This window comes from Salmo salar, chromosome ssa07 (genome assembly GCF_905237065.1).
Source record: "Salmo salar chromosome ssa07, Ssal_v3.1, whole genome shotgun sequence".
NCBI classification, from domain to species: domain Eukaryota; kingdom Metazoa; phylum Chordata; class Actinopteri; order Salmoniformes; family Salmonidae; genus Salmo; species Salmo salar.
In genome coordinates this window covers 36,181,511-36,208,034 of record NC_059448.1, presented here as the reverse complement: position 1 = coordinate 36,208,034, position 26,524 = coordinate 36,181,511, and the positions used below count along the sequence as shown (strand labels likewise).

The 26,524-nt window shown below is 44.0% G+C and overlaps 1 protein-coding gene across 4 annotated transcripts in view; it reads left to right on the top strand.

Moving 5' to 3' along the window:
- LOC106609114 (copine-8) overlaps window positions 1–5,674 on the top strand; it is a 129,487-nt gene extending 123,813 nt beyond the window's left edge. For all 4 annotated transcript variants that reach the window (XM_014207544.2, XM_014207548.2, XM_014207545.2 and 1 more), the window contains one exon: window positions 1,550–5,674. In XM_014207544.2, coding sequence (XP_014063019.1) covers window positions 1,550–1,786 — 237 coding nt within the window. In that variant the 3' untranslated portion in view covers window positions 1,787–5,674. The remainder of the gene's footprint in view (window positions 1–1,549) is intronic.
- Window positions 5,675–26,524: the final 20,850 nt, after the last annotated feature.

Genomic DNA, 26,524 nt, shown 5'->3' with positions numbered 1-26,524 from the left:
TCAACAGAATCATACATAAAATGGAAAAAAGACATTTACACAGATAGTAGTGTTCATACATTAGAGTTAACATCTGTGTCGTTAGACAGACAGACAGACATCTGGTCTGAGTTCAGATCCTTCCCACCTGCTCTGCTCTCCCTCATCAGGCCAGATGGACAGAAACCCCGCAGAGGCCTCAGCCCTAATCTCTGTTAACCCAGAAGTAAAATCTTGCATAATTTGGTCAGCTGCTTGATTAACTTCTGTGATCATACTTGTTAGAAATTGCGAGTTTCGGCAAAATTGAAGTCCCCACCCTCGCAAAAGGAAATTCTCAGCCAAAGCCCCCCCCCCTTCCTATCCATGTGGGCACATGCACAAAGCACTCGAGGCGAGGAAGTTTAAGCACAGCCTTCGCCCAAATCCTGATACATCCAAATAACCTGTGACGCATCATATTCAGTCCTGTCTACACACAGAATATGCCCACAGGACATTACCCCAGCCCTGATGTGGCTTGCCTCCATGCTACATTAGCCCTGATGTGGCTAGCCTCCATGCTACATTAACCCTGATGTGGCTAGCCTCCATGCTACATGAGTCCTGATGTGGCTAGCCTCCATGCTATGCTATTGTGACAAATGGCTAGCCTCCATGCTATTCCAAATGGTTAGCCACCATTATATGATAATAGCCTATTAGGCACCGTTTCCTATCAGGGCTTCCCCTGCTCTGTTCTCTCTTCCTCCCTCTTTACTTCTCTCTTTCCTCCTCCTCCTTCTCATCCTCCTCTTTCCCTCTTCCCTCACCTCCCTCCCTCTGTGTGGATGATATGATAGAGGGCTAGATCATTACGCTCCCCCTGCTCATTAGTGAGCCTTGTTAACACAGAGAGAACATCAAGGCTGCTCTGCTGTGGACCTGGCTAGGAGGTCTACACACACACACACACACACACACACACACACACACACATATTAAAGAGGCCCGTTCAGCTCTGTTCTGCTCTTTCTATCCCACTCACGCCCTCACAATCTGTCAGTCTAGATAGTTAGCTGCCTCTACACACACAGACAGGCAGGACCCCTATGAAAGACACTTCTGTGATAAAACTGTCTCTGCCCCCAGCCTCATTAGTTCAGATATGAAAGAGACTGAGCGTTCGCTAGCAATGCACTGTACATAGCAACAAGAGACGAGCGAAACGAAAGGCTTTGATAGCTGATTAGCTAGGCCTATTTCACCTCGCTCTGAACTTGCCAACTCTTATGAATAAATTAATGCTTTACTTGTACTGTGGGTCCAAAAAGTCTCAACATAGGTTTTTCAAAGGTCTTTGGAAGTATTTTACAGAATTCACACATAATGGCCTAACACCTACTATATATTGCCTATACTTTTATTTTAGTAAATAGTTAGTATATATTAGAGTATATTTCTCCAGCTCCATTTCTTCTCTCAGTCTGTTTTCCAGTTAGGATTCAGCGTATAGTAGCTAAACAAACCTGTATATTGACTGTACTGTAACTAATTTCAGCCCTGTTAATGTCTTTCTCTTGTCATCCAGTTTGTCCCGTTCAGAGACTACGTCGACCGGACAGGGAACCACATCCTGAGTATGGCCCGTCTAGCCAAGGATGTCCTGGCTGAGATCCCTGACCAGTTCCTCTCCTACATGAGGACCAGAGGCATCAAGCCCTTGCCCGCTCCCCCTCCCTACACACCCCCAGGGTACCCTGTCCAGAGCCCCGATGGACACCCATTAAATACCCCCCCAGGACACCCCCTGCAGACGCAGATCTGAAGGGTGCGGAGATGCCCCCTGGTCCCAAACAACACCTCTTCAAATATTTCTTTGTCTCTCTCCTCTCTTCATCACTCACTCAGTGATAGGAGAGGCCTTCTTGGCTTTCTCGCTCTCTCTCATTGCACTAATGGAGACTGACTCTGGCAGAATGTTTTTACTGAGCGGTTCTAAAGGGTTCTTCTTTGGAACGGGCAGATGGAGTCAATAAGGGCATGTTTACTTTCATTGTCAAGCGTTCCTCTGTCTGGACTTTCTGTATATCGGCAAATGGAGACACTCTCTGGGACACAAGATAGACAGAGTCTGGTCTTCCCAGCTCACCTGGCATGGAATGACAGAGTCAAGGAAAGGATGAATGATGGAAGGAAGAATGAAAGGAGGATAGGAAGGAATTTCCTGGGGACTGGCCTTTTCAGGAGCAGAGTGGCGAAAAGGTTCTATAGTCTCTGGATGTGGAATCACTTGACTGTTGTACTGGAAATATATTTCCTTCTCTCTCCCTCTATCTCTGGTCTCTTTCTATCTCTCTCTACTCTGTCTCTCTATTCTTCCAACTCTCACTCAATGTTTACAGTACATGTTAATGATTTTTATCATTGGACACTTTTATATAGTATTCATACTTCTTTCAGTATGAAACTTTGGAATATCAATCGATATTCTCTCTCTTTATCTCGCAGCGTGCAGGTCCAATACAGTGCAGGTCCAAGTAGTCACTGTATTGTACTGTACTATACTATGTGTCCGTTTGCATGAGTGTATCGTCAGAGCATGCATTGTGGTCCTGCACTTCCTTGCCTGTCACTGCTCTCAGGCTTTGGGGTTCCATGTTTTTAACTTTTAACTCTGTTGTTGAAGCGCATTCTGCTCCTTTCTAAACTGCCTTGGCGATAGGGTGCCCATGCCAGCCACGCTGCGAGTGCCCACGGGTTTTCTCACTGTGTCGAGAACAACAGTGACTCAACCAACAGCATATTCCCTTCCAATCCATTTAAATAACAACACCTGCTCTCAGATCCAGTTTGAGACAACAGCAGAAGCCCAGTGGTCAAAAACAGTAACACAAATGCTTTCCTTCTGTTTGGTTCTTGTTCTTTTGTGTTATTATTATATTTACATTTTAGTCATTAAGCAGACGCTCTTATCCAGAGCGACTTACAGGAGCAATTAGGGTTAAGTGCCTTGCTCAAGGGCACGTCGACAGATTTTTCACCGAGTCGGCTCGGAGATTCGAACCAGCAACCTTTCGGTTACTGACCCAATGCTCTTAACCGCTTGTTTGCCTTGGAAGCTGATATTCTTAAGTAGATTGTTTTAAGTTGCCTTGTTAAGGTCATTTTATTGTTTTGAGTTGTGCCAATAAATATGTAATATTATTTAATTGTTATGGTGTTAAGCCCTGAGTGTGTTGGCCCTAGACGATGGTGTCTGGTGGTTGTCATGACAACTTGTTCTTCCTAAATATTGTAATTCTCATCCCATAATACCAATTGACAATACCAACTGAGGGCTAGGACTTTTTCCTCAGAGAGGAAAAACTCCTGACCCGTAACCATTATACACAGTCAACCCACTCTTACTACTTACAGCCAGGGTATCCTCTTCAATCTGCTGTCTTAATGGGCTTAGAGTTTATATCAACTGCCTTTTAATTATTAATAATACTAATAATTATTATCATAATATAACTATTAGCTAGTGCTTGTATGGAGGTGGTGTGTAATTGATAACTTGATTGGTTACATATCAATATCCCTTATCAAATGAACAGACATTGCAACAGTTGTTGCCATTTTCATCTGTGTGCCACTGTCGGTCTGTTACCTGTCTGTCTGATGCCATATCATTACTGATAGACCGATGCCCTTTGCCACAATTCAACCACATAGCAACTCCTCTGTTTCTCTCTCTGTGTAATTCCTCCTCCTGTCTCACTGCAGCTCAGTGGACGCAGCCTCACAGAGTACAATAGACTGTGTTTTAATGCTTAAATAGGATCGACTCCAAGCCAATAATATTTGGCATGGCAGGAGGAGAGGAGGATGAGAGAGGGGTGAGAGAGGGGGATATAGCCCAGTGGGTTATGTCATTGGAGGGTCGTTCCATGTCATTTCATCATACTATGTCAATATTAAAGGAATAGTTCACCCAGATTTCAAAATTACATATTGGTTTCCATACACTGTAAGCAGTCTATGGGCAAAGTACAACAGCATCCCATTCTTTGGTTTTGTTTACCTGGCCACTGTTTTTAATTCCAACTTTTTAGCATTTGTCGCACAAATCCAATGCAAGTCAATGGTACCTATATTAGCATTTTCATGCTTCATATCCAAATCATCTTTGATAACATAATTGATTTGAACACGAAGTGTGAAAATGCCAATATATATCCTCTTTCTTGTGTTTTTTTGAGGTGGAACGACCCTGGACAGAAGTAGACAAACAGGTCAACCCTCTGATGTAGTCAGAAGAGTACGGGGCATTAGTGCTACATGCCTGAGTCAACACAGTGCCAAACCTATACAGAGAGATGTTGGCTAGCCCAGAAAGAGAATAACCTCACTCAGTATATTCAACATGGCAGTCTGTCATTTTAACCCATACATTTTACACAACATATATTTGATAAGAAACTCTGCCTTGTTTAAAAAAAAAGACATACAGTAGACACAAACTGTATTTTTCTTTTCTCTCACAACTTTCACTCATGTCTTCTTTCATCTTGTTTTTCTCACACATTTGAAAGCCTTCCGTAATTTGCTCTCTGCACCTGTAGCTAGTCTTGAGTCTGTGTATCATATGAAACCCTAGCGAAGTCCATATAGTGCACCACATGGCTCTTGTCAAAAGAAATGCATTATGTGGGGAACAGCTAGTGTGTTATTTGAAACCCAGCTTGTCTGAGTCTGTACTGCAGTCTCCCACTGGGCTTGTAGCAGAGCAGAGCAGGAGGTATCATTAGGACTTTGGGTCACAGTCTAGAGATCGTTATAGGCTCCCATTAACCACCCACAGACTACTGACACAGTGTGGACACACACGTGTGCGTGTACATATACACAGGCACTCGCACACGATCACACACGCTCACACACATACCGCTGAGACCATGGTCACCCTCGTGGACTACTGACATTGTGTCATTTCTTAGTGCTTTCTCAGTTTCTCAGTACTATGGAAAGGATCATTCTTTTCTTTCACTGCTTTGCTAGTGCCACAACTCTTGCCATCTGCTTGCCAAGCCCTCTCTCTCTCTGTGTGTGTGTGTGTGTGTGTGTGTGTGTGTGTGTGTGTGTGTGTGTGTGTGTGTGTGTGTGTGTGTGTGTGTGTGTGTGTGTGTGTGTGTGTGTGTGTGTGTGTGTGTGTGTGTGTGTGTGCCCACATGTGTGCGTACTTGCCGCCAGAGTTTTTACAGACCATGTGAGTTCACACACGTAGTCTTTGTTTACTAAAGATATACAAATAATATATTGTATGCTCATCATATCTACTTATAACGTGCACTATGTTTGCATGTACAGTTTTACATGAGATGCACCAGTTCTTTTTGTTATAATTGAGTGTTTTGGAAAAAGAAAATCTATGAAAATAACTGTACAAAATTGCCTTAAAAACGTTCACTGATTTCTTGGAATTTGTGCGATGCCTTCAGATATTGACTTGTTCTCTATTTTGTGTCAGTGTACAATATTTGCTTTTCTAGTGTATATTTCCTTTGCATAACTTCATTTATGGGGAAAAAAATATATTGTATTTTTGGAATCAGTGGTAAATCAGATGAAAGCCTGACTGAAGTTCTGATTGTCTGGTAATCCATATTATAGATGACTATTTCTGTATTAAACTACTGATTTTTAAATAAACATTCTTACTAAACACTAACTTTCTGCTGAAGTTCTTTTCTTTGCATGCATTACTTTCTAAAATTTTTACAGAAAAGGAGAGGTGAGTTCTGAATAGATCACTCCAGCCTTCTCTTCTCCTCCTGGCTTCCAACAGTCTGTCTTCCAATGACTGTTTTGTGTGTTGGTGTGACGTTCTAATTGCAGAAGGAGAATATAGTTTGTTGGCCGACTGGCAAGTAATTATTACTCTTGGCAGAGGATTCGGGAGGCTGAGGTCCTGAACAGGGACAAAGGATCACAGAGAGTTTGGACACAAAGATAAAATAAATAAATAACTAAGAAAACCTGTGGGTGGCAAGTATCGTGAATAAAAATATAAACATAACATGTTAAGTGTTGGTCCAATGTTTCATGAGCTGAAATAAAAGATCCCTGAAATGTTCCATATGCACAAAAAGCATATTTCTCTAAAACACACACACACACACACACACACACACACACACACACACACACACACACACACACACACACACACACACACACACACACACACACACACACACACACACGCATAGCGCTTTAGCCAATTAGAGCTAACAGAGAGTATGTTATTGTCACACACAGCATGTATCTGTAATATTGTTTTTGAGTAGTTGAACAGTAAAACGTCAGCATGGAGTATCTTCTCGTTAATTAGAGGACTCAACAGATTCCAGCATGTTAATTAACTTTTGATGATAAGCTGTGGTATGTTTAATGAAGTCAACAGCTAGAAAATATATTCTCATTATAGGACACCCTGCGAGCTGCGTTCATTATTTACAGAGTGCTGTTATTCCCTATCATGAAGATGGCATTGAACTTGAACATTTTGTGAAGTTTTTTTTCCCCTTGACAGTGTTTGTGATTTAACTCAACTAACTCAACAAATTAGTTGAGTACTATACCTACGTATTCAATAAATCACTTCATGTGATAGTAACTACTCTGGTGTAAACTTATTTACAGGTTAACTCAGGTCAGGGTTGGGGTCGCTCTGTATGCTGTTATTGTCTGTGCTCTGATACCTTTAGCAGTGAAATAAAACACTAACTAAATAAAACACAAAATGACCAGCTCCACTCCGTCTTTCCGCCTCATTAGGACTAATGCAGCCCGCGGCTGAATCAAGTTGCCTACACCTGGAATAGAGGGTGTCAGGCAGGGAGGCACAGTGTCACAGTGTGGCAGTGAACTAATGAGACAGAAGCTACAGGCCTTCCTCACAGATCACTGTCTCTACCAAAGATGATCTATTGTATTGACAAGACAGTCAAGTGACCGCTCTAACAATGGAAATACATTTCCTCAAAGATGGGAGGCAGGCGGGAGGAGGCGAGATCAGGTGGGACCATTCTAGCCAATGAGATATGTGTGTGAACAACAGGCGCAAATAAGTTGTTTTAATCAAAGTTGCTAGAATGCCACATGCATCCATTTATATCAGTTCATTTGTAACAGCCTAAACATTATGAAACTTCAATTCGATCAAATAAGGTTCACATAATTTGAAACACTCTCATAGACCTCCATACAAAAAGAATCACCACTTATCTCACGTGAACAGATTTTGGGTGGAGTAAATCCTCTCTCTCTTTCTCTCTCTCTCTCTCTCTCTCTCTCTCTCTCTCTCTCTCTCTCTCTCTCTCTCTCTCTCTCTCTCTCTCTCTCTCTCTCTCTCTCTCTCTCTCTCTCTCTCTCTCTCGTATTCTTTTAAAAGAGCAGAAGAGATTAATGGAAACCTTAACTGAAGGAGAGGAGAAGCAGGAAGTGGTTTGACTTCGGCTGCCAGATCTCATAAAGCCAGGATGTTCCAAAAGACAATAGAACTGGATATTCATGTTTTTGTTTTTACTGATTCATAATGAGGAAACGTGCTAGTCTCGTCATGATAGAGCTGTCTGTCTGGTACATTTATGGCATACAGACATGCATAGCTGCAAGAATGCTTCCTGCACCCACACAATGCTATAACTATGACAGATGGCACAATCAATTGAATTGTTCACAAATCTAGGTTGGGTGTCAGTTAGATGACAGTATATCAATCTGTTATGACTCCATTGGGAAATATAAAGTTTTACAATAAATTAGGCTTATTACAACATTGTATTTACAGCAGAGATGATCCCAAAAGCAATTCCTAGAAAATACACCAGTAACATCCAATCCTGGGTGTTCATTTAAATAGACTTAATAAATGTACTATCAAACCACATTTAAAAGACACATCAAAAAAATATTGGTTAGAGTGAATATTGTGAAATTACACTTATGGAAATGTGTCAGTTTTGATGTCTTCACTATTATTCTACAATGTAGAAAAGAGTCAAAATAAAGAAAAACCCTTGAATGAGTAGGTGTGTCCAAACTTTTGACTGGTACTATATATATATATATATATATATACACAGCTCAAAAAAATAAAGGGAACACTTAAACAACACATCCTAGATCTGAATGAAAGAAATAATCTTATTAAATACTTTTTTCTTTACATAGTTGAATGTGCTGACAACAAAATCACACAAAAATAATCAATGGAAATCCAATTTATCAACCCATGGAGGTCTGGATTTGGAGTCACACTCAAAATTAAAGTGGAAAACCACACTACAGGCTGATCCAACTTTGATGTAATGTCCTTAAAACAAGTAAAAATGAGGCTCAGTAGTGTGTGTGGCCTCCACGTGCCTGTATGACCTCCCTACAACGCCTGGGCATGCTCCTGATGAGGTGGCGGATGGTCTCCTGAGGGATCTCCTCCCAGACCTGGACTAAAGCATCCGCCAACTCCTGGACAGTCTGTGGTGCAACGTGGTGTTGGTGGATGGATCGAGACATGATGTCCCAGATGTGCTCAATTGGATTCAGGTCTGGGGAACGGGCGGGTCAGTCCATAGCATCAATGCCTTCCTCTTGCAGGAACTGCTGACACACTCCAGCCACATGAGGTCTAGCATTGTCTTGCATTAGGAGGAACCCAGGGCCAACCGCACCAGCATTTGGTCTCACAAGGGGTCTGAGGATCTCATCTCGGTACCTAATGGCAGTCAGGCTACCTCTGGCGAGCACATGGAGGGCTGTGCGGCCCCCCAAAGAAATGCCACCCCACACCATGACTGACCCACCGCCAAACCGGTCATGATGGAGGATGTTGCAGGCAGCAGAACGTTCTCCACGGCGTCTCCAGACTCTGTCACGTCTGTCACGTGCTCAGTGTGAACCTGCTTTCATCTGTGAAGAGCACAGGGCGCCAGTGGCGAATTTGCCAATCTTGGTGTTCTCTGGCAAATGCCAAACGTCCTGCACGGTGTTGGGCTGTAAGCACAACCCCCACCTGTGGACGTCAGGCCCTCATACCACCCTCATGGAGTCTGTTTCTGACCGTTTGAGCAGACACATGCACATTTGTGTTCTGCTGGAGGTCATTTTGTTTAAGTGTTCCCTTTATTTTTTGAGCAGTATAATATATATATGTGTATGTGGAGGGAGCTGAAGGTTCAAGTTGCCAAACGTCAGCCTCGAAACCTTAATGACTTGGAGAAGATCTGCAAAGAGGAGTGGGACAAAATCCCACAGGTTTTCTCACTGTGTCTATAATTTTAATGGTAGGTTTATTTGAACAGTGAGAGACAGAATAACGACAAAAAAATCCAGAAAAACGCATGTCAAAAATGTTATAAATTGATTTGCATAATGAGGGAAATAAGTATTTGACCCCTCTGCAAAACATGACTTAGTACTTGGTGGCAAAACCCTTGTTGGCAATCACAGAGGTCAGACGTTTCTTGTTGTTGGCCACCAAGTTTGCACACATCTCAGGAGGGATTTTGTCAAAATCGGATGTTTTAATTCCACTAATTGACATGTGGGCCCTTACTGCAATGGCAAAGGGTTCTGTAGCTAAAATAAAGAGTCCTGGACTGGTTGGACATCCTTGTCTGTCACGTCCTGACCAGTATAAGGGGTTATTGGTTATTGTAGTTTGGTCAGGACATGGCAGGGGGTATTTGTTTTATGTGGTTCGGGGTTTAATGGGATATGTATTTATGTAAGAGGGGTGTTTGATTTATGTGTTCCTTGGTTTTTGGGTAATGTTCTTGTTTGGTATTTCTATGGTTTTCTATGTTGTGTATTTCTTTGTGTTGGCCTGGTATGGCTCTCAATCAGGAACAGCTGTACATCGTTGTTGCTGATTGAGAGTCATACTTAGGTAGCCCTGTTTCACCTGTCCCTTTGTGGGAAGTTGTTGTTGCATAGCTGTGTGTGTGTGTGTGTGTGTGTGTGTGTGTGTGTGTGTGTGTGTGTGTGTGTGTGTGTGTGTGTGTGTGTGTGTGTGTGTGTGTGTGTGTGTGTGTGTGTGTGTGTGTGTGTGTGTGTGTGTGTGTGTAGCCTGCAATACTGTTCGTGCGATCGTTTTCTTGTTTTGTTTGTTACGTGTTAAATAAAGTTAAGATGAGCACACAACCCGCTGCGCCTTGGTCCATTACGTACGACGACCGTTACATTGTCTCATGGCCCGAAAAAGCTTAAAAGGTTGTGAAATCAAGTTGTTTGTGGAAACTTCTGCAGTGGGGTCGGTATTTACAGAAGTAGTTCCCAAACCCAAATCTCTTAAGCACTTCAAATAAATAAGACCACTCAACTCTATTGAATGACTTCTCTGCATCAGGTGTGCACTACATGTGCACTATGTTTAGTACTCTCCTCACATTGTGAAAACCTTGATGGTTTTTCACAAAGCCGTTTTGGTCTTCGTGTATTAGATATGGGAACACTATATCCAATCTCTTGGCTAAGGCTTTAGCAATATTTATTGAGTCTGAGTTCAGAAGAGAAATCGGTCTATAAGTTTCACATTTTGTTGGGGATTTATCAAGCTTCAGAATAAGAATGATTAAAGCACTCCTTAGAGAGGGGGGGAAACAACCTTGCTGAAAGGATTCAGCATGTATGTTGAATAGCATGTAGCTGAATGGCAATAACACATGAAATTGCACATGTGAAATTTTTTTTATCACATGTGAAGTGTTCCAAAAACACATTTTCAAATATGAAATGCTACATGTGAAGAGTTCCAAAACCACATGGTTTCACATGATTTCAAATGTGAAATGTCACGTAAAGTGTTCCAAAAACACATTTTCACATGATTTCACATGTGAAATGTCACGTAAAGTGTTCCAAAAATACATTTTCAAATGGTTTCACATGTGAATTTCACGTGTGAAATCATGTGATTTTCCACATGTGAAATCATGTGGTTCAACATGTGATAACATGAAACTACACTGTTGGACATTGCTGTTAATTTGGTGGTGAATTATTGTCATTTTCCGATAAATTTCTGCAGTAATAGGATATTTCCTGCATTAATGTTTTGCTATATATTTACCGTCAATCGCAATGCACTTGGGTAGGCTAGGCTTTGGCCCATCCCGCAAATGAACTTGGCATGCCTCACTTGCAATTGCATTTCAACTTATAGATACTTTAGATGTGCTTATTATATTATAGCAAGTTACTGGCTAATGAGTTGGGGTGAAAATAGGAAGAACACACTGATTCTGATTCCAATTATTTTCAATGCTGGAAAATGAAGAAGTAGAATTTGGTTTACTTTCTGAATTGAAGGGAATTTAAATGGAATCGACCGCAACATGGTTTGCACACTTGGGATGCAACCGCTTCCAGGATTTGAACTCACACCCTCTTAGATGCCAGCAACCTGCATTTTCTGCTATGCCATCAGGTCTGTGGCAATGACAGAGATCGACCACAGATTTATTGGCACGAATACCGTTCTGCACTTTGCTAAAAGTTGCCCGGAATCAGGTCAATAATTGAGCGATTGTAGCTGGTGTACTGGCAGTGTCGGAGGTGTAACTTCCTTATGGCACAGTGTGGTTCCCTGGTGTACAAAAAGGTCAAAGGTACACATAAGGTACCTTTAGAGGTACACATAGGAACTCACATGGCACCGGTTGGTACCTTTTAGGGTACATGTGCAGATAATCTAGTAAAATGGTACATTTTTCTACCCAATACATTAAATGTAATGCTACATTAGTAACCATATCGGAGGTGGGAATTAACAAGTTGTGAAGTCGTAAATAGCAGTTGGATGTATTCACATGCTTTGAACTCGTTGTGAAACATTGATTGGCTAATGGCCCGCAAGCTGCGTAAATCATAAACTAAAAGTACAGATATCATGCTTGTAAACAAATGATAGTGTTCAAAAACCATATTGATAGATTGCTTTTTATTAAATGTTTTGTTGTTGCATTTAACTGCCGAACATGCTGTTATAAAGGTAATTTCCTTAGTAGGTGATGTCAAAGGTCAGCATGTGGGAGAAGTGGGAGCTCAGAATGGTAGATGAGTTTCCCACTAGTGATTACCAGTTGGAGGGCCGTTCAAGTGGATATTTCCCAGTCGTACATGTAAATTCCCACTTCCCACTTGGTTATGAACACATAATTATGCTGCATTCACGTGCTAGTCAGAAGTAGGAATCTCCGAAATTTCTTGCTAACATATGGAATTGTTTTAAGATGGTCATACCATGGATAATTTAGTTATTTGATTTAGAATTGTAGAACCCCTTTACAGTAGGTAACCCCAAAAAATATTTACAAATTATTTGATAAAATATTGAAATTTGGCCTATAGAAACGTTTTGAGAAACACATTCATAAATGGCAAAAAAGACAGTCCAAAAATGAATTGTAAGATTTTGAAGTGTCTGTCCTATATCTAGGAGATATAAGAACATTTTTTGAGAAAAGTGCATAAAAAGGGAATAACATTCCATTTACGCACGCTTAACTCGGGTCAGGAATCAGGGCCTATGCGAATTGGAATGGGTCGAGGGTGTCTGGGATGATGGTTGATGTGAGCCATAACCAGCCTTTCAAAGCATTTCATGGCTATAGATGTGGTAACTTGCTGTTCTTGGGCATGGGGACTATGGTGATCTGCTTGAAACAAGTTGGTATTACAGACCGGGTCAGGGATAGACACTTGCCAGCTGGTCAGCACATGCTCTGAGTATGCGACCTTGTGAATGTTACCCTGTTGAATGGTCTTACTCACATCAGCTATGGAGACCGAGATCACACCGTCATCTGGAAAAGCTGGTGCTCTCATGCATGGTTCAGTGTTGCTTCTCTCTGTTGGATTCTAAACTTTGAACATTGAGATATTAAAGACATGATAGATCAGACACATAGTATATAAAGGAGTGAGATCTGTAGAAAGACAGAGTGGCTGTTGAATGTGCTGGCTGGATGGGAGGAGATCAAAGGATTGCTATGGGGAAGCAGATGGACATCTGTGGATTATGTGAAGGAGGGGTTGAGGTCAGGAGGTCAGGTCAGATCCCCTGAAGGGAGTAATATGGGTTTACTACCCTTTTCCTGTGGAATCATAAGATGTAAGGATTGGAGAGAAGGAGGAGTGTCTTAAGTGCTACATATATACCTGTGATGGTGAGAAATGTTTTGTCTGAATTACAGCTGTAACGACCCTTTGGGAAGGATTACACTTGGTTAAGCTTCTCTAGTGTCCGTGAGTTATTTACTCTGATAAATAAGAACCTAACAGATGGCGTTGTTTGCAGGATTCACCACGATTTGTAGTCAAACCAAAGAGTCCAGATCAGTGGAGCAGAGCTGGCAACAAACAAGGTAGGCTAGTTCCTATATCTGTTTCCACTCATTTTGACATCTTGGGGAGATGAGAATCCTTGGCTGAACTAATCATGGGATACGGACCTGGAGAGCCTGAGTTTAATTTTCCTGCTGACGGTGAATTCAATTTAAATAAAGAGTTCAGGGAGGCAATTATGACTTGGCACAAAAATATAAAACCAGAATCAAAAGCTCAATATACCAGCGTATTGATGTCAGCATTCTATCAACATAAAAATGCATCACGATAAACCCGGAATGAGTACCGGTATGCTACCACAGAAAGACTGGGAACAGGAGTGTATTGATAGAATTTGCACTTTGATGGCAGGTTTGAACCCTGTGATCAAAACGGTAATTGCGGGGGTGTCACGATTCCCACCGACGGTGGCGCCCCCTCCTGCTCGGGTGGCGCTCGGCGGTCGTCGTCACCGGCCTATTAGCTGCCACTGATTCCCTTTTTGTTTTCCCCCTGTTTGTGATTGTGTGTATTTATATTAGCTGGTCTGCCTTTTCTTTGTGCGGGATTGCGTTTATCTGTTGTACGCTTGTGTACACGCTGGTTGTGTTTTTGCGCTAGTGCGTTGGTTTTGCGCCAGCTGTGTTTTTCCCCCTGTGTTTGGGGCAATTTGTTTTGGGGTGGCTTGTGTTTTCCGCCATTTGGCCCATTAAAAGCCACTACGCTGTATTCGCTGCTTCCTGCGTTTGATTCCTCACCCACGACGCCTGAGCATTACAGAATCCCGCACCAAGACTATGGAGTCAGCAGGAGCAGCGGCCGACCCCCTTCCCTCGATGGAGGAACGTGTGCTCCACCACACTACTGTCCTCCACCGAATCGGATCCGCGATGGATCAGATGATGGAGAGGATGGACCGATGGGAGAGGAGTGGTCTCCTCTCTCCACCTCTGGCTCCTCCGACGCAGCCACCTCCGCCTCCCACTGCATCTGGCTCTGGCGTGCTTTGTCTGGCGCTCCCGAGGGAGTATGATGGAGCGGCGGCTGGGTGCCAGGGATTTCTGCTCCAGCTCGAGCTGTACCTGGCCACCGTTAGACCTGCTCCCTTGGGAGAGGAGAGCGTGAGTGCCCTCGTTTCCTGCCTGACGGGCCGAGCTCTGGAGTGGGCAAATGCTGTCTGGAATGGTCCAGACTCGGCGAGGGACCACTACCCAGAGTTCACCCGCCGCTTTCGGGCCGTGTTCGACCACCCTCCGGAAGGAAGAGCGGCGGGTGAACGGCTGTTCCACCTCAGGCAGGAGACGAGGAGCGCGCAGGACTTTGCGCTGGAGTTCAGAACCTTGGCTGCTGGGGCGGGGTGGAACGACAGGGCCCTTATAGACCATTACCGGTGCAGTCTCCGGGCGGACGTCCACAGGGAGCTAGCCTGTCGAGACACCGCTCTGTCCCTGGATGAGCTTATCGATATGTCCATCCGTCTGGACAATCTGCTGGCTGCCCGCGGGCGTTCCACCCCCGTACACCCCCGCCCCTACTCCGATGGATGTGGGGGGGGGGCTGTGCCAAGGGGCACCGGAGGAGGTGGCTCCTCCTGCACCAGCTGTGGTCGGAGAGGACACCTGGCCGACCGGTGCTGGAGGAGCCAGTCTGGGAGTCAAGAGGGCAGGCAGAACACTTCTCGGTCACCCCAGGTGAGTCAGCACCAGATTCACCCAGATCCCCCTGTTGGTCACGTGTTTTTACCTATTTTGTTTTCTGATTTTTTTCCCTCTTCCCAGCATAGGGCGCTAGTCGATTCAGGCGCAGCTGGGAACTTTATGGATCGCGGACTTGCCATTAAGCTGGGCATTCCGCAAGTGCCGATAGATTCTCCCTTCCCCGTGCACTCCCTAGATAGCCGGCCATTAGGGTCAGGGCTAGTCAGGGAGTCTACGGTTCCACTGGACATGGTGACGCAGGGGAATCATAAGGAACGGATTAGTTTTTTCGTTATTGATTCACCTGCGTTTCCAGTGGTGCTGGGGGTCCCCTGGCTGGCTGATCACAATCCCCGGATTTCGTGGAAACAGGGGGTTCTCCAGGGGTGGTCAGAGGAGTGTTCAGGGAAGTGTCTAGGAGTTTCCATAGGTGCCACATCAGTGGAGAGTCCAGACCAGGTGTCCACCGTGCGCATTCCCCCTGAATACGACGATTTGGCGATCGCTTTCTGTAAAAAGAGGGTGACCAAATTACCACCTCATCGACAGGGGGATTGTGCGATAGATCTCCAGGTTAACGCTGCGCTTCCCAAGAGTCACGTGTACCCCTTGTCACAGGAGGAGACGGTGGCTATGGAGACATATGTCACGGAATCTCTGGGACAGGGGTACATTCGGCCCTCCATCTCACCCGCCTCCTCGAGTTTCTTTTTTGTGAAGAAAAAGGAGGATGGTCTGCGTCCGTGCATTGATTACAGAGGTCTAAATGCGATCACAGTGGGGTTTAGTTACCCGCTACCTCTCATCGCTACGGCGGTGGAATCATTTCACGGAGCAAAGTTCTTCACAAAACTGGATCTCAGGAGCGCGTATAACCTGGTGCGTATCAAGGAGGGAGACGAGTGGAAAACCGCATTTAGTACCACATCGGGCAATTATGAGTACCTCGTCATGCCGTATGGGTTGAAGAATGCTCCAGCCGTCTTTCAATCCTTTGTAGACGAGATTCTCAGGGACCTGCACGGTCAGGGTGTGATTGTCTATATCGATGATATTCTGATATATTCCGCCACTCGCTCAGCGCATGTGTCCCTGGTGCGCAAGGTGCTTGGTAGACTGCTGGAGCATGACCTATACGTTAAGGCTGAGAAATGTGTGTTTTCCAAACGAGCCGTTTCCTTCCTGGGTTATCGCATTTCCACCACGGGGGTGGTGATGGAATGCGACCACGTTAAGGCCGTGCGTAATTGGCCGACTCTAACCACGGTGAAGGAAGTGCAGCGGTTCTTAGGCTTTGCCAATTACTACCGGAGGTTTATCCGGGGTTTTGGCCAGGTAGTGGCTCCCATTACCTCATTGCTGAAGGGGGGGCCGGTGCGTTTGCGGTGGTCGACGGAGGCGGACAGAGCCTTCAAGAAGTTGAAGGCGCTGTTCACCGAAGCACCCGTGTTGGCGCATCCGGACCCGTCTCTAGCATTCATAGTAGAGGTGGACGCATCCGAGGCTGGGGTGGGTGTCGTGCTATCACAGTGCTCGGGTGCGCCATTGAAACTCCACCCCAGCGCTTTCTTTTCGAAGAAGCTCAGTCCGGCGGAGTTTAACTATGATGTGGGGGACAGGGAGTTGCTAGCGGTGGTAAAAGCCTTGAGGGTGTGGCGACACTGGCTTGAGGGGGCTAAGCACCCCTTTCTCATCTGGACCGACCATCGAAATCTGGAGTACATCCGGGCAGCTAGGAGACTGAATCCGCGTCAGGCAAGGTGGGCCATGTTCTTCGCCCGGTTTAGGTTTACGATCTCCTATAGACCAGGCTCCCTGAACACGAGGGCCGACGCGCTGTCCCGTCTTTATGACACGGAGGACCGGCCCATCGATCCAACTCCCATCATTCCAGCGTCTAGGCTGGTGGCACCTGTGGAATGGGAGGTGGACGCGGACATCGAGCGGGCATTAGTATTGGAACCTGCGCCTCCACGGTGTCCCGTGGGTCGCAAGTACGTGCCGCTCGGTGTTCGTGATCTTTTGATTCGGTGGGCGCACACGCTACCCACTTCGGGCCATCCTGGTGTGGCGAGGACAGTGCGGAGTCTCAGGGGGAAGTACTGGTCGCCCAACTTAGCTAAGGACGTGAGGTTCTATGTCTCTTCCTGTTCGGTGTGCGCCCAGAGTAAGGCTCCTAGGCATCTTCTTAGAGGGAAGTTACAGCCCCTCCCCGTTCCACAATGGCCATGGTCGCACCTGTCTGTAGACTTCCTGACAGATCTCCCCCCATCTCAGGGGAGCACTACGATCCTGGTGGTTGTGGATCGGTTTTCAAAGTCCTGCCGTCTCCTCCCGTTGCCCGGTTTCCCTACGGCCCTGCAGACTGCGGAGGCCCTATTTACCCACGTCTTCCGGCACTACGGGGTGCCGGAGGACATTGTCTCTGATCGAGGTTCCCAGTTCACATCCAGGGTCTGGAAAGTGTTTATGGAGCGGCTGGGGGTCTCGGTCAGTTTGACCTCCGGTTATCATCCCGAGAGTAATGGGCAGGCGGAGAGGGTGAACCAGGAGGTGGGCAGGTTTCTGAGGTCGTATTGCCAGGACCGGCCAGGGGAGTGGGCGAGGTACATTCCTTGGGCGGAGTTAGCCCAGAACTCACTTCGTCACTCCTCTACTAACTTATCACCCTTTCAGTGTGTTTTGGGTTACCAGCCGGTCCTGGCACCATGGCACCAGAGCCAGACCGAGGCTCCTGCGGTGGAGGACTGGGTACAGCGCTCCAAGGAGACCTGGAGAGCCGTCCAGGAATCCCTGAAGGAGGCCAGTGGACGGCAGAAGAGGAGTGCTGACCGCCACCGCAGTGAGGCACCCGTACCGGGGGACAGGGTCTGGCTCTCGACCCGGAACCCGCCCCTCCGCATGCCCTGCCGGAAGCTGGGGCCGCAGTGTGTGGGGCCCTTTAAAGTCCTGAGGAGGATAAACGAGGTGTGTTATCGGTTACAACTCCCTTCCTATTACCGTATTAACCCCTCGTTTCATGTGTCTCTCCTCAGGCCGGTGGTAGCTGGTCCCCTGCATGAAGGTGAGGTGCCGGAGGTCCCCCATTTATATTAGCTGGTCTGCCTTTTCTTTGTGCGGGATTGCGTTTATCTGTTGTATGCTTGTGTACACGCTGGTTGTGTTTTTGCGCTAGTGCATTGGTTTTGCGCCGACTGTGTTTTTCCCCCTGTGTTTGGGGCAATTTGTTTTGTGTGCTCTCTCATCACTCTTTGGGGTGGCTTGTGTTTTCCGCCATTTGGCCCATTAAAAGCCACTACTCTGTATTCGCTGCTTCCTGCATTTGATTCCTCACCCACGACACCCATCTGCGAGGGGTTAATAGGTCCATAGAGAAAAGCACTAACTATAGTTTCAATGGCCAAGATAAGACAAAGAAACATAGCAGAAAAACATCAAAGCGTAAGGAGATAGCTCCCTGTTTTAGATGTGGGACTATCGGGTATTGGAAGAATGAGTATACGGTGATAGTGGAACCTACTGCATTCGAAGGAAATGCCGCTATACAAGAGTTTGCATCTTTTTCAAAAGAGCAACAACTAATCATTTTGAGATTAGCAAGAATGGATCTTTCACCTAGGGGTGTATAGTCTCTGTTCGATCGATTAGTGGTTCATAGAGATTGCAGTTTCTATGTGAAGGAAGACGTATGAGATCACGTTTTACCTAACTTTTTAGTAGAGGCCAGGGATTAAATATTGCGGATTCCTTGCAATGAGAATTTGGCCAAATTTGCCACAGGAAAACGTGTTTTAGGTTGAAGAATCTAGGCGAAATGCCAGGGGAATGGAATCTAAAGGTAACACATTTAAATGATATAGTCAAACACTTCTTGCAAACTCAGATAGCCTTGGGGGGGTTTTGAAATCATTAGACATTTTATGTGGTTTTATTTTTAAATAAATTTACGTTTTATGTCGTTTTATTCTGGAATATGATTCTAGAATGGACGAAAGGGTGGAGGAGTTATGAGGAATAGGGGTCTCAAGGAATTGGTATAGGGGTTACCAAACCTAAAATTAACTTTACATTTTTTTGTGGCGCGGTGGTTATGAAGAATCTTCGGGAAAAGGAGACCAGTTGACTCAGTGGAGAGATAATGTCGCTGTGTCTAAGGGTAGTGTCGATAATGTCGCTGTGTCTAAGGGTAGTACATGCTAAATAAAGGATGGGCTGGATTAAAACAAACATTTAACGATTGGAGAAAGGACAGTGGATTTAAAAATAACATGTTTGGTTTATAATGAATACTTTTGGATTGCTGATTAAAATGTTGCATAGTGAATGCTAACGGAATGTACACTCTCTTTTCCGAAAGAGGTGGTTTCATTATTTTGCTTTGGAAGGTCCCCGGAGATTGTGGGGGGAGAGCACTTAGTGATATTCGGCAGTTTGAGGTATTAACGTATCTGGATTAGGCCATAAACAAGGTCCAGATAATAAGTGAGGCCTGTTTATGTTTGTTCTGGACCTACGGTTCAACAACAAGCACACACCATTTACTGGTTACGAATGTGCATTAGTGGTTTGTTGATACTGTGGGATTTATTGGATGGGGTCTTTTCAATTCAGTTAAATTGGGTATGCAGAAGGATGGAAATGTTTTAAAGGTATTTAAATAGTTTCTGAAGGACAGGGCAAGAAAGGCAGAGGAAACATTTTAATGGTGTCAAATGCCCTGTATACAAAAATTTCTCGTGAGGAATGATAAACCTCACTAGAATTTTCAGAACAGGGGGATTTAATTATAAAATGAATGAGAAACACCAGTCTCTTCAAATTGTACCATTACTTTAGGAGATTATTATTTCCGTACGGAGTTAGAAAGAGTTGTAATTCTATGTTGATTAGTTATTTGAATGTTTATTTTTGATTTAACATGTTTTTGAATCACGTGTTTGAAAGGGGAAAATGATCAGTTCCCTGAGGTCCTGGTCTCTAGGTACTTATACAGTGGTGCTGTGTTCAGTCTGCATATAGAAAGGAAAATATATGTTAATAAGGGATGACAGTTACTTCAAATGGATTGTGATATATGTATTGCTGATTTCATTTTGTGTTATTGTTTCGATACAAATTTCACCTGATTGGGGTCCTGGAGTGGGAAATCCTGCGAGGGGTTGGTGTGCTAACCTCATAATTTGGCAACTCTTCCGAGAGGTTGCCAGTAGAATAAGGGAATATGGACTAATTTAGAAAATGGTTTTAGCAGTAACATTGTTATGCTTTTTGACATTTGTCATAGAGATAATGTTATTAAGAAATGGTTAATGTCATACTTCGTCATATAGTCAATGTTTGTCTGGTTTCCTGAAACAGAAATGAAATGAACTAAACTGTTGTTATGATCTGTGCTTTTTTGAGGTTATCATGGAAGATGAAGTCAGATTGTGTCTTAATGCATGGTAGGAATAATTTGACCACAGACAGTGTGTGTAAACCTCAAAACCCTCCCTAACTGGCTGAAGAAAGAGCGACAAAGGCGTGCAATGAGAGACAGTGACCTTTACCACTCCTATCTGAGTCCGAGCCATAAACCGGGGCTGGGGTGCTGAGAGTGAGTGTGGAGTGAGCGTGGAGAGAGAGAACAGCTCAGGTGAGAGACTCGTGTACGTGGGAGAAACGGAAGTATCTACTAGGATATTAAAATCTGGACATTATCAAGGGCCATGAAATGTGACAGTCAAATGTTACATGTGCCGTTGGGTAAATTAACTGTAAACGATATCTGAAGAAGACACACTAGAATGATAAGTGCCGGGTGAAGGAAAGGGTGGTATACGCCCTGCTCACTATTTAGACTAAGAATGCATTGAGATACTGATCTTTCATTACCAGGCCACTCATGACAGGAAAACAGGGACAAAGGGGGGCTGTAATGAGAAGAGTTATGACCTGCAGTAAAAGGTTGTTTATAAATGTATGTTCTAACAGGGATGATGTGTGCTAAATTGAGAAGCTGGAATTCAAGTCCTAGACTCAAAGTAAGCACTTAGGACTGTCATTCTAAATTTGGGTTGTATAATTTATAAAATGTTTTCTTTGTGATTGGGTTACAAAGTGAGGGAATTGAACGATGAGGGGTGGGGGCGCTGCTTTGTTTACTATAAAGCTTGTTAGCCTGTAATTTCCCTCAGGTTGCTAGAGACCAACTGACACCATCTTGCTGGTCAATCCCTCTTTGTGATGACAAACAATATTTAATAGCTAGGCCAAGGTGTCAAGTTGTTGTATTTCTTACTGCTTTGCCTGTAAATAGGGATTTTGGTCTATGGTAATTGATGCAACATATATTTTTTTATCTCATTTATTTCGAAGATACTGTAATGTATAGGCTGCTTCTAAAACAATAGTACAAGACACCAGAAGCAAAACTAAACCAGAAAACCCATGAGTGATTTCAGCTTGAAAAAAAGCAGAGGAGCCATGTGTGACTTTATGGGAGGTGGGCTGGAGAGACTCACCTCTCCTCTCCATCCCCCACTCCAGCATCCCAAGGTCAGATAATCCTTGTGTGTGTGTGTGTGTGTGTGTGTGTGTGTGTGTGTGTGTGTGTGTGTGTGTGTGTGTGTGTGTGTGTGTGTGTGTGTGTGTGTGTGTGTGCCTGTCTGCTTGCCTGAGTTTCTGTGTGCACATGTGTACGTGTGAGTGTAAGTCAATCAGTGTGTGTGTGTAGTTGTGCTCTGGCTTGTTGCAGGCATGCATGCTCTGCACAGTCTGCTGCACCAGAGAGAGAGAGGTAGATGCTATAAATACATCTACTAGTTATAGTTATCTCCCGGCTGTATGACAAAGGGCTCTATTCAATCAGATCCGCTTTAGCTGACATCCGCATAGCGGAGGTGGAACTGCATTAGAGCTGTCAAATCCACAAGTGGCTCCCATCATTACACCTAAAGCAGACATTGGCTGCACAGAGTCACATTAAGAGGAATCCCATGCAGCCTTGTTTACAAGTTGAACACTGGAATGTGAGATGTAATCTACACCTCGATTAGGATGGTAGAAACCCTGATTATTTTGATGAATGTTTAAAAAATTTGAGCGTAATTATTTCTATATACAATGCTTTCAGAAAGTATTCAGACCCCTTGACTTTTTCCACATTTTGATACGTTAAAGCCTAATTCCAAAATTGATTTAAATAAATCATTTTCCTTACTAATCTACACACAATAACCCATAATGACAAAGCGAAAACAGGTTTTTGAATAAAATAAATAAAATAAATAACCGAAATACCTTATTTACCGTATTCAGTCCCTTTGCTATGAGACTCGAAAATGAGCTCAGGTGCATCCTGTTTCCATTGATCATCCTTGAGATGTTTCTACAACCTGATTGGAGTCCACATGTGGTAAATTAAATTGATTGGACATGATTTTGAAAGGCACACACCTGTCTATATAAGGTCCCACAGTTGACAGTGCATGTCAGAGAAAAAAACAAGCCATGAGGTCGAAGGAACTGTCCAAGCATCACGTCTGGAGGAAACCTGGCACCATACCTATGGTAAAGCATGGAGATGGCAGCATCATGCTGTGGGGATTTATTTCAGCGACAGGGACTTGGAGACCAGTCAGGATCGAGGCAAAGATGAATGGAGCAATGTACAGAGAGATCCTTGATGAAAACCTGCTCCAGAGCGCTCAGGACCTCAGACTGGGGTGAAGGTTCACCTTCCAACAGGACAACGACCCTAAGCACACAGCCAAGACAATGTAGGAGTGGCTTCGGGACAAGTCTCTGAATGTCCTTGAGTGACCCAGCCACAGCCCGGACTTGAATCTGATTGAACAACTCTGGAGAGACCTGAAAATAGCTGTGCAGCAACGCTCCCCATCCAACCTGACAGAGCTTGAGAGGATCTGCAAAGAAGAATGGAAGAAAATCCCCAAATATAGGTCTGCCAAGCTTGTAGCGACATACCCAACAAGACTCTGCCGTAATCACTGCCAAAGGTGCTTCAACAAAGTACTGAGTAAAGGGTCTGAATACTTATGTAAATGTGATATTTCAGTTTTATATTTTGAATAAATTAGCAAAAATGTCAAAAATAATGTTTTTGCTTTGTCCTTATGTGGTATTGTGTGTAGATTGATGAGGGGGAAAAAAACAATTTAATCAATTTTAGAATAAGACTAACGTAACAAAATGTGGAAAAGTCAAAGGGTCTGAGTACTTTTCGAAGGCACTGTAGCCTACACTTTCTTGCTCTGAACTTCTAACTCGAGTTGGGCGGGTATGGCTTCCTGACAACGATGCAAGTGCAACGGCTCACCGATGTGACGGCTCCAACACAGTTCCACCTCTAACACCGCCAAAACATCCGCTGTGCTGCTATCGCCAGCTAATGATTGATCTGATTGAATCAAGGCCCAAGTTTCTGCTTCAGAGGCACAAATCAGACAGACACACACAGGGGCCCTGATCAACGAATTAATATTAAATATCCAGAAGGATATTTATAGAAACAGGGAGTTTTTCCTAGCCAACGTGCTTCTACATCTGCATTGCCTGCTCTTTGGAGCTATAGGCAGGGTTTCTGTATAAGCACGTTGTGACATCTGCTGATGAGAAAAGGGATTTATAAATACTTTTGATTACATTTGATTGAGGGAGAGTCCTCAAGTGAGGTTTACTATCCATATGAGACTGTGTCATGTGTCTTTGAAAGGGTATCTATTGTAAGGAGTTTTTAAGTTTTCTCTCTGTATATGGTAGAATTTTCTTTCCCTGAGAATTAGTGCTCAAAATAATTTGTTGCAACAGTATGAATGTGAGTTAGAGCCTGTGTGTCTGTCTGTTCCATATATAGCTGGTCAGTGCTCTCTTTATCTTCCAATTGTCTGCATGTCCAAAACCCACCACAGGCACCTTCTCACATGGGGCTTATTGTACGGCTCAAAGTTTAATTAAATTCAAATCTGTGTCTCGAGGGTGCTATCTATCGCTGAGTCTCTCTCTCTCTCTCCCTTTATCTCTTTCCCTCTCGCTCTCCCTCGCTCTCTCACACCCTGTGTATGTTTATCTGCGTGTGTGTGCTTGTTTGTGAGCGTGTGTGTCTCTAGGGTGCTATCTCTCGATACATGGGTCTCATCTGGGAGTAAAACAATTGGGAGATAAAGAGAGCACTGACCAGCTATATATGGAACAGACAGACACACAGGCTCTATGTGCTTGAGCCTGGGTCAATGGTCTGTAGACTGCCTGGGACCTAAGAGTGGAGGCGGGGTACTGGAGGGAGTGTGGAGGGTGGGGACTGGAGGGACTGTGGAGTGTGGGGACTCTGGGGTTTGCAGAGACCTTAAGGGGACTGAGGAGGAGCCCACTAGGGGCACACTAGTTGAATCAACGTTGTTTCAACGTAATTTGTCAACATATTGTGACATGGAATCTATGTGGAAAACTGTTGTTTTGAGGGTGAAATTTCAACCACAGGATTGTCATCATGGTAACAAATTTTCAAACATAGACAAACATTGTATAAAGTATGTTGAATTTGTACCTTTGAAACAACATCAGATCTTCAACGTTATATCCACTACCAGAAAAAAAATATCAATAGGCTAGGCAGCGGCTCTTACCTGAGAGTTAATCTATCCACAGCTATCAATTTGGTATCCCATTCAGTGTTTTGACAAAGACCAGCCCAGCTTAGCTTTGATGTTTGTCAATGACTACTACCAATGTGCTATCATGAGAATAATTATTGAACAATCTCTTAATAACTAAATAGATTCACTGTTGCAAAGGGTAGGTTTAACAGAGCAAATTAAATGTAACCATACTTGAAAGTAATATATCATCAATGGTACTATTTAGGCCTAAATAGAATTTGTGAATTCATCATTTTACATTTACATTTTTAGCAGACGCTCTTATCCAGAGCGACTTACAGTAGTGAATGCATACATTTCATAAATGTTTTCTCCGTACTGGTCCCCCGTGGGAATCGAACCCACAACCCTGGCGTTGCAAACACCATGCTCTACCAACTGAGCCACACGGATAATTTGACTTCAATGTGACCTCATCACAACTATCCTACAACTAGCTCAACATCTCTGCCAACCCACTTCTCAGCAGCTGCATTTTAATAATTCACAAGCTCCAGTTTCGTGACCTAGATGAAGGCACAGACAACTGGCTAGTTACCGTCCTCACAGTAGGAAGAACCATGTTGTCCTCAGCCCGACCTATTTCAAGAGCCATTCCTCATCTCATATTAAAAACAGAGTGTTTCCTTTCCAAAAAAACAAAGATGGCTGCCAACAGAACCAAAGCAAATTGCTTTGTCATAGAACTGGGGCACAGTTCAATTACTTAGGAAAATAGTCATTTTTGGCAGCCAAATGTCCAGAATCTGTCATTTACACACTGATGTTTTGGAGATTATTCAGATGGAAAATATTCCCCAACATTAAAGCCATTCCAACTGTACAGTGAGTGAATACAGTTGAAATAGCAACTGTATTAAAAAGGCTATACAGAACATTTGCCTCTGGGGACACTCTTGAGCCAAAAGGGGTTCTCTAAATGGACATAAATATTGAAAGGACCAGTGGAGGCTGCTGAGGGGAGGACGTCTCATAATAATGGGTGGAAAAGAGCACACATGGAAACCATGTGTTTGATGTATTTCATACCATTCCACTTATTCCGCTCCAGCCATTAGCCCATCCTCCCCAAGTAAAGGTGCCACCAACCTCCTGTGTCTCACAACTATTAGCAACTAAACTTCCATAGTGTATCTTATAACTTCCTACTTCATCAAAAACTATTGTTTTAAATTCAACCCAAGGTTCAACTAAAATTAACCAATACATTTAGGTCTAGGGTTTCAAGCAGTTTTTATTTCAAATGTAATCTTCAAGTTAATATTTAATATGGTGGGATTCATGTTTCCATCTCAACCAACAATCTAACTTAATAATTATCCTGTTGAGGATAGGGGGCAGTATTTTCACGGCCGGATGAAAAACGTACCCAAATTAAACTGGTTACTACTCTTGCCCAGAAACTACAATATGCATATTATTAGTAAATTTGGATAGAAAACACTCTGAAGTTTCTAAAACTGTTTGAATGGTGTCTGTGAGTATAACAGAACTCATATGGCAGGCAAAAACCTGAGAAAAATCCAACCAGGAAGTGGAAAGTCTGAGAATTGTAGTTCTTCTTTTGAATCTCTATCGAAACTACAGTGTCTGTGGGGTCACGTTGCACTTCCTAAGGCTTCCATTGGCTGTCAACAGCCTTCAGAAAGTTCTTTCAGCATTCTCCTGTCACTGGGCAGCGTATAGGAGCTCAGTCACTGAGTGGACTGCCTGGGGACAAAGGGATTGGATATGTGCGGTCCCACGAGCGCGCCGTTCCCTTCTTTTTACATTTACATTTACATTTACATTACATTCTTTTTCTTCTTGAATGAATATGCTATTGTCCGGTTG